The sequence below is a fragment of the Centropristis striata genome, chromosome 19 (genome assembly GCF_030273125.1).
Source record: "Centropristis striata isolate RG_2023a ecotype Rhode Island chromosome 19, C.striata_1.0, whole genome shotgun sequence".
Classification (NCBI taxonomy): domain Eukaryota; kingdom Metazoa; phylum Chordata; class Actinopteri; order Perciformes; family Serranidae; genus Centropristis; species Centropristis striata.
Window position 1 is genome coordinate 790022 of NC_081535.1, and position 8754 is coordinate 798775.

General features: G+C 38.0%; 1 protein-coding gene across 1 annotated transcript; it reads left to right on the forward strand.

Moving 5' to 3' along the window:
- The first annotated feature begins 216 nt into the window (after window positions 1-216).
- On the forward strand, window positions 217-4368 carry LOC131992545 (G2/mitotic-specific cyclin-B1-like). Its single transcript, XM_059358157.1, has 3 exons — window positions 217-307; window positions 1115-1246; window positions 2473-4368. Exons 1-3 carry the CDS (start codon window positions 287-289, stop codon window positions 2611-2613), a joined length of 294 nt encoding a protein of 97 aa, XP_059214140.1. The 5' UTR covers window positions 217-286; the 3' UTR covers window positions 2614-4368.
- The last annotated feature ends 4386 nt before the right edge of the window (window positions 4369-8754 follow it).

Here is an 8754-nt window from a genome sequence, read left to right on the forward strand (position 1 = left end):
AAAATTAAATAAAATAACGAGCGGACATTAACAGGAACAGGAAATGATAAAAAAAAAAAAAACCTCCCATGTGACCTCGGTTGTCGGAGGAACGCATTTGAAACAGCTGTGCTCGACCAATCAGCTGCTCGGTGAGTTCAGAAACCAGCCAATCAGCGAGCAGGAAGTTCAGAAACCAGCCAATCAGCGAGCAGGGAGCTAGGATTTAAACGGAGCCTCAGCAGCTGTAAGTTAAACCTCTTTACCTTCACACTGACGGACCGTTGGAGCAGCAGCAGCAGAAAACATGGCTCTACGAGTTACCAGAGTACGTACTCTAATGTTTTATATTACTATTCATTACCTGAGACACACATATATGAGAAGAAATGTCTCTTTATTGCATTTTATCCTGTTTAGAATAACTATAATGTAAATGCTCTGCTGCGTTTAAACCACGAGGTTCGCTCTCATTCTTCTGTTCCATTATTATCATATAAATCTTCATGTTATGCTTCCAATTAATTAAAAGGTGTTAAACTAAAGTATAACTTGTCTTTCCAACCGTATCTAGTTTTATAGTTGTAACCGTGTGCATTAGCTTCGCGTTTACCAGAGTCGGCTAAAGGACGCTGAGCTAACTGTTTCCAATATCGGACACCTGCATCTCCTCGCTTTAAAACACTAAAATAATGAGCTGTTGCGTGTTTGTTAAGGGGAAGTTGATTGTTTCTGCATAAGTCGAATAAATGACAGTTTTCAACACACCTGGACCGTATTTCTGCCCTTCACATTACAATCCAGAGCAGTTACAATGCAGACAGACTTTTAAAGGCGTTCTTACTACTTTCTGTCATCAGAGTTACTTTCATGTTGTAATTAAACATGTAAATCTCCATCTACGTAAGTTGAATTTCACATGTAGGTTGTTAAATATGTGTAAATCAATTATAGCTCCTCTGGTGGTGGAGATCTTGTTCTAAATGACCGTAAAAACACCAGAAAGTGGCGCTTTGTACATGTGTCCGATTTTGGATGCAGTCTCTAGACTGTAGACTTTTAAGGACCGAGCAGCCCTTTATGGGCTGATAAGAGACTGTAATATTATATTTAATGGTTTTAATTTTGTCTCTAGAACCGCCTGGCCTCCAGCAGGTCTGACCTGGGGGGGAAGGCCTGCTCGGGCCCCTCAGGGCCCGGACTGAAGCCTCGGGCTGCCCTGGGAGAGATCGGAAACATCGCAGCTAACAAAGAAGTCCAGAAAAAGGTAAAATATGACTCAATAAAGAGCTTTTACAGTCTCATCTGTAAGGTTTAACCCTTTAAACTACTCTTATCTAAATGTGGTTTTATAGTGCTGCAATACAAACTCACTGCAGCCTTAACTCTAATTTATTAAGGTTTTTTGGGCTAATTAACTTGTGAAACCGGTTCTTTGTATCTTGTGGGGCTCTTGTCTGCATGTTGCATGTGTTAAACATTGTATGTAAAATAAAACTACTGTGGCCGTTCATGGCCTCACTGCAGTGAGAAGGTTATTAACACTAGCTCCTAATGCAAACACTCCCATTTAAGTTAGGTGAATCTTCTATTTAAGGTTACCTTTAAGGACATAACTCATTCAGGTTATTGTCATGAAGCCAGTCTAAATTATCCTTGAAGATTATAAGGACATGCTATATATGCATATTTTCATTCACAATTAATGGCTGTAATGCGTCCAGATAAAAGTCATGTTTTCCCACACTTGTATATAGAAATATTTAAACTTTATCAAAATAAATACACTTTAAAAATGTATAATTGAACAGAATATAATGGTTTTTAATGTATAAAGAACAAAATCTGAAATTGATGATAAAAAATGGTTAAATGTTATGGTAATGATAGAATTGTTTGCGTTAAATATGTGTATATTTTAATAAAATGCATGTTGGTGATACCAGCTACCCTAAAGAGAAAAAAAACAGTTTTTTATTTTTATTTAAAAATGTGTTATGGTAATGAATTTTGTTGCACATTGTCTCTAAAAATCAAATGCATTAAAATGTTTAGATAAATTCACATTAAACAGTGACTTTAGATTGTAAATGTTATAAAGGGTCAAATAAAATATCTATTTAATCTATGATTTTTACTATGAGCTGCACCATGTTGATGAAAATCACCCATTTTGTCATTAAAAATCTAGAATGTTCTTATAATTTCTCTTTATAAGATCATGGTTTATGAAACATTAGTTAGATCTGAAGCCTAGTCTTTATTTGATAGTTCAGTTGACTAATGTCCACTTTCAAATTCTTTATAAAGAGTCTACAGGCTACCAAGTGTGATAACGGCCATATTTAAGACTGTGTAGCCAAACGCTTGATTTATGATGTCAACCTGGCAGATGTTGTTAAATTAACTGTTTACTGCTTGAAAGTACTTCAGCTTGGTTTAAAAGACATTTCTCCTGTGTTTGAGTCTAACCTGTGGCTTGACTCCTTCCAGACTGTGAAGACCGAGGCCACCAAGAAGACCAAAGTTGCCACCAAAGTGGAGAAAGCAGTTGTTCAGCAACCAAAACCAGAAACTGTTGTTCCAGTCCCAGCTGAGCCTGAGGAGCCGGTCAGTTCTTCTTTAACACACTAATGTCTGTCGGGTGTGACTTAATTATAACAAAGACACAAACAACATCTTTCTAAAATCAAATCAGTGGATTTTCTCACTAGATGAGGAAGATTTTATTTGTAATTTTATTCTATAGTAACAGTTTAGAGGTTTGGCTTTTAGTCGGGAAACTAACTTTAATAAAAACCTTCCAGTGCATGACTTGGTGTTCAAACACCAGCTTTTCATCTAAGGAATATCATACTATATCAACATTGAACATACAGAAAACAGGAGTTTCAAGCTCTTCAGTCATTGGTGCAGATGGATCAGACAACGGAAAGGAAGGCAACATTTATTATGACCTCTTTAACCCATTTAGGCCTAAAACATCTGTAAAAACTGCCTGTAAAACCTCTGGTTGGTGATTTTAAAATCAGCCCCTAAAACCTGAAGTTTTCCTGTAAATCCAACGGAAGTGTCATCTCTTCCTACTAAATAATAGATTTTTCAGCCTCTGTAGCAGATAGAAATGAAATTCATAAAGTATCTGAGAGCTTATAGCTGTTATATCTGAGCTCCCTCCGCTATAGTCGTCTTCACCATGATTTATAAGTTCTGGAAAAGTCCCATGATGCATTGGGACACTCCCACATGGATTCTGATGCATTACATTGGCCAAGAGACCCAAAATAGGTGGAAAAAACTACAAAACCACGTATCTGCTTTCCCGGCATTAATGGTAGAACAACACAACAGCGCCCCAACAGGTTTTAATGGTAGAAATGTGGTAATCAGGGTTTGTACAGCTGCTTGAAATCTTTAAATGCTTGAATTTAAATGTTGTATTTTCAAGGATTTTGGATAAAGGGCCTGTAAATGCTTGAAATTCTTCCTGTATTTCTCTTCAATCTGACTCTATCCATCTATAGACTATAGATAATCACATGTTCAATGTAAAAATAATGAGTAGCCTATCTGAAATGAAGACCGTTCCTCCTAAAAGTAATAATACATTTTATTTGTAGTGCACTTTACATTACAGGAAATCTCAAAGTGCTACAGGTTAAAAGCATAACAGTCTAATTATAAAAGGAAAAAACAGCTGAAAACGTGCATAAAAGTGTAACACCATCTCTGTTGGTTTGGTTCAGTGAAATCTTCCCTTTTAGTGTGTAAATTTACAACAGGTGGAAGATACTGGAAAAGCTTAAATTTACCCTGAAAGTCCTTGAAAAATGCTGAACGTAGGAAAATTAGTCTTCTCCCTCACAATCCTCTGGTAAAGCCTCATTGGCTCCCATATTAAAAACACAGGAAGATTTCTGAAAAAGGGAGATGTAACTATTTTTAGATCGCTCTAACAAAGCAATTCATTTAAAAAAATCATATGTAGACGTTCAGGAAGAACTCAGGACGCTCAAAGTGAAGTCGGATCAATGATAGGTATTATGGTTTTTACCAAAAATGCTTTCTGTTCGAGGCCAGAAATTCCAGTCTGTCCACCTCTGCTGTCACTGTTCAGGAACATTCAGGTGGCAGTTAATTCTGTTGATTGCTTTGATCTGATTGCGTAAGCGCGCACACTCCTCACACATGCTTCAAACACACATGTAACTTTATGCGATTTTCCCTACACACAAATCAAATCAATTTTATTTATATAGCCCAAAATCACAAATCACAGATTTGCCTCAAAGGGCTTCACAGACTGTACATGGTACGACATCCTCTGTCCTTAGAGCCTCACATCGGCCAGGGAAAAACTCCTTAAAAAACCCTTTTAGCAGGGGAAAAAGAAGAAGAAACCTCAGGGAGAGACAGAGGAGGGATCCATCTCCCAGGACGGACAGACGCAGCAGTGATGATGCGCCACCATTGGCCAGTAGTGATGGTGAGTGTAGAGTGGACCAGGAGAGGAACATTCCCATCTGGGGCCGAACCAGATCCACAGCAGTGAGACCAGCAGGAGTGATGGAGCAGGACCACAGCTCCACACCCTGTGAAGAGAGAGCAGAGAAAAGTGCGAGTATTCTGGGAAAATAAAAGCTTGTGTCATGTATTATTGGGACAGAGAGAAAGAGGGCCCCGGTGTATCGTGTCCCCCGACACATTGGGCCTATAGCGGCATAACTAGGGGCTGGTCCAAGGCCTCGGCCAGCCCTAACTATAGGCTTTGTCAAAGAGGAAAGTTTTAAGTTTACTCTTGAATAAAGAGAGGGTGTCTGCCTCCCGAACTGAGACTGGGAGATGATTCCACAAGAGAGGAGCTTGATAACTGAAGGCTCTGGCTCCCAGTCTAGTTTTAAGGACTTTAGGAACCACAAGTAACATAGAATTTTGGGAGCGTAGTGCTCTAGAAGGGTAATATGGCATTATGAGGTCTTTAAGATATGATGGTGCCTGACCATTTAGAGCTTTGTAAGTAAGAAGAAGGATTTTGAACTCAATTCTGGATTTTACAGGGAGCCAGTGCAGCGAAGCTAGAACAGGAGAAATATGATCTCTTTTCTTGGTTCTTGTTAGTACACGAGCCGCAGCATTTTGGACTAACTGAAGAGTTTTAAGGGATTTATTGGAGCAGCCTGACAGTAAGGAATTACAGTAATCTAACCTTGAAGTAACAAAAGCATGAACTAATTTTTCTGCATCCTTTTGAGACAGGATGTGTCTAATTTTTGTAATATTACGTAGGTGAAAAAATGCAGTCCTTGAAGTTTGTTTTATATGGGAGTTAAATGACAGATCCTGATCAAAGATAACTCCGAGATTCCTTATGGTGGTATTGGAGGCCAGGGTAATGCCATCGATGCTAATTAAGTCTTTAGATAATGAGTTTCGGAGGTGTTCGGGTCCCAGTACAATCACTTCCGTTTTTTCCGAGTTTAACATTAGGAAGTTGTGGACCATCCAGGTTTTTATGTCTTTAAGGCATGCATTTAGTTTGGCTAGCTCATCAGTTTCACCTGGCTTGATTGATATATATAACTGAGTGTCATCAGCATAACAATGAAAGTTAATTGAATGTTTTCTAATTATATTACCTAGAGGGAGCATATAAAGGGTGAATAAAATTGGTCCAAGCACAGAACCCTGTGGAACACCGTGGTTAACATCAGTGCGCACGGAGAATTCATTGTTCACATGAACAAACTGGAAACGGTCTAATAAGTACGATTTAAACCAGCCCAGTGCCGTTCCTCTAATGCCAATTACATGTTCCAGTCTCTGTAATAGGATACGATGGTCAATTGTATCAAATGCAGCACTCAGATCTAGTAAGACAAGGACTGAGACAAGTCCATTATCAGAAGAAATTAAAAGGTCATTTGTAATTTTTACCAATGCTGTTTCTGCGCTATGATGAGTTCTAAATCCTGACTGGAAGTCCTCATATAGACTATTGTGTTGATCGATTCTAGTAAGGAGATAAAAGCAGTACTACGGCTATCATTATCAACGTCAACATGAATATTAAAATCACCTACAATAATTACCTTATCTGTAATTAGTACTAGGCTTGATAAAAACTCAGAGAATTGTGATAAAAATTCTGAATATGGACCGGGAGGCCGGTAAACTGACAAATAGGATTGGCTGTTGGTTTTTCCAGGTTGGGTGTGAAAGACTGAGAACAAGGCTTTCAAATGAGTTATAGTTTAATGTAGGTTTTTGGGTAATTAGAAGGTTTGACTCATATATCGCTGCAACTCCTCCTCCTCGGCCTGTGCCACAAGGGATATGAGTATTAATATGACTAGGAGGAGTAGATTCATTTAGGCTGACATATTCTTCATCACGCAGCCAGGTTTCAGTTCGACAAAGTAAGTCAATATTGCAGTCTGATATTAACTCATTTACTAATAAAGCTTTAGATGATAAGGATCTAATGTTTAAGAGTCCACATTTAATTATTTTGGGTTTTTGTTTATTTGCAGTTGAAGTTTCAATTTTTATTAGGTTATTTTGGGTAACTCCTCTTCTGTTAGAACCTGGTTTAAATAACTTAGCTTTGGGAGGACGGGGGACAGACACAGTCTCTATGGGGTTTTGGGTGGATGACTGCTCAAAGGGAAAGGCAGAGAAGTGTTTTACACTGCGACTCTGCCTCCTGGTCTCAACTCTGACTTGTCACGGGTTTGGACCGCTAATAAACTTGGTCAGGTTGCTAGATATGAGAGCGGCCCCATCCAAAGTGGGATGAACACCATCTCTCCTAATAAGACCAGGTCTCCTCCAGAAAGTTTGCCAATGATTAACGAAGCCCACGTTGTTTGCTGGACACCACCTCGACAACCAGCGCTGGAGCGATGAAATGCGGCTACACATATCATCGCTGGTCAAATTTGGCAGAGGACCAGAGAAAACTACGGAGTCCGACATTGTTTTGGCATATGCACACACCGATTCCACATTAACTTTTGTGACCTCCGATTGACGATGTCACCTGAAAACTTTTTTTTGCATTGGAGAACATTTCCAGAGTAAAGTGTCATAATAAAACATGACAGAGACATTTGACTATCTGGTTCATAAACATGGTGTCAGGACTTTTCATCTTGATGTCTCTGACTCTTTCATTAACATGAATACTGCTGTAGAGGAATGAGCTCTGATCAGTTAGAGACAGTGACTCGCTGCTGCAGGTTATCAACTAGGTTTTGCAGTTTGTTCTAATTGTTTTGAGAAATGTATTAACTGTTGTGAAAATGTTAATAGTGATGTGAGAAATGCACCAAAGTGACTGAGAAAAACTGTAATACAAAACACCAATAGGAACCTTGCTAAAGGCCATTTACAGTTGAGTTTAAAATAAATGTTAAAATGATATAGTGATTGGAGTATTTACTACTTTTTACTGCTATATTTGATTTACTCCACATTAACAGTCTTATCATAACATGTTTTCGTATCAGCTCAAAACCAGATAATTTACTGTATTTTATAAAGAGATTAAATTAATATTAAGCAGAATTTAGTTCAGAGTTTTGGTCCGGCCCTCTGCAACCTTCATGATATTGGTCATGTGGCCCCTTGGGGACATTAATTGCCCACCCCTGCTCTAATATGTATCAACACACTATAATTGACCCATTTCTGTTCATAAATGATGTTATTTTACTCTCAGTGAAGAATCCAAATCTAACATGAAGAGGTGAAATGAGGAGAAGATCTAGTTGTATGTTTTATTCTAAATATATTTGAGTTTATCTCAGCTTTGACTTGTTCTATCTTCATCAAACACAAAGTGTGTGTCAGCAGGAAACACGCTGCTGAAGGTTTTACAGCTGGACGTCCTCCAGAATACTGTCAATGATTGTTTGATAGAATCAGCAGTGGAAACAAACCTTCACTCATTTCTACCTTTAATCTCACCTGCACAACTTGATGCTTCTTTTCTGTTTCCTCTGGAAAATAAAACAACTAAATAACAACAAGGAAGGAGAAAGTGGATTCTAATGTATAAAATGTTTTATAAAATAAAGTTTATCCAGCAGTGGAAATAAAAGCTTTAAGATGTGAGTCACTCAGATGCTGCAGGAGGGTTTCTACCTCACAATCACTTAATGTTTGACTGTCTGACCTTTGACCCCTGACTACAGTTTTTATTCTCCAAACTGGGTATTTATGAATGATTCAGAAATGATAATATCAGATGTCAAAGACTGTCCCAATGTTGTGACAGAGGAGAGTTTCTCTAGAGAATGAGGAATTGATGCACAACATGGATATAAAGTGACCCGACAGAGTTTTTATGTTCTATATCTTTACAATAAATTATTTTCATCATTCAGTATTCCAGGTTTTCCTCAATTAGTTTGTTTTTGATCATCATACATCCTAGTTTTATATTTTCCTTTATTTATTTTTTAATAAAATCCCATTTTGTGTCACTACTCTTCTAATGCACAACATGGGTCAAAAATAACTCATATCCATTTTTTAGCTAAGTAGCTTTACTTAGCTAACTTCTTGGCTAAGTAGCCTGTTAAGCTAACTACTTAGCTACCGTCTTGGCTAAGTAGCTTGCTAAGCTAACTACTTAGCTACCTTCTTGGCTAAGTAGCTTGCTAAGCAAACTACTTAGCTAACTTCTTCGCTAAGTAGTTAGCTTAACAGGCTACTTAGCCAAGAAGTTAGCTATGTAATAACACAAAAACGTTTTTCTTCATAAAGTATGAG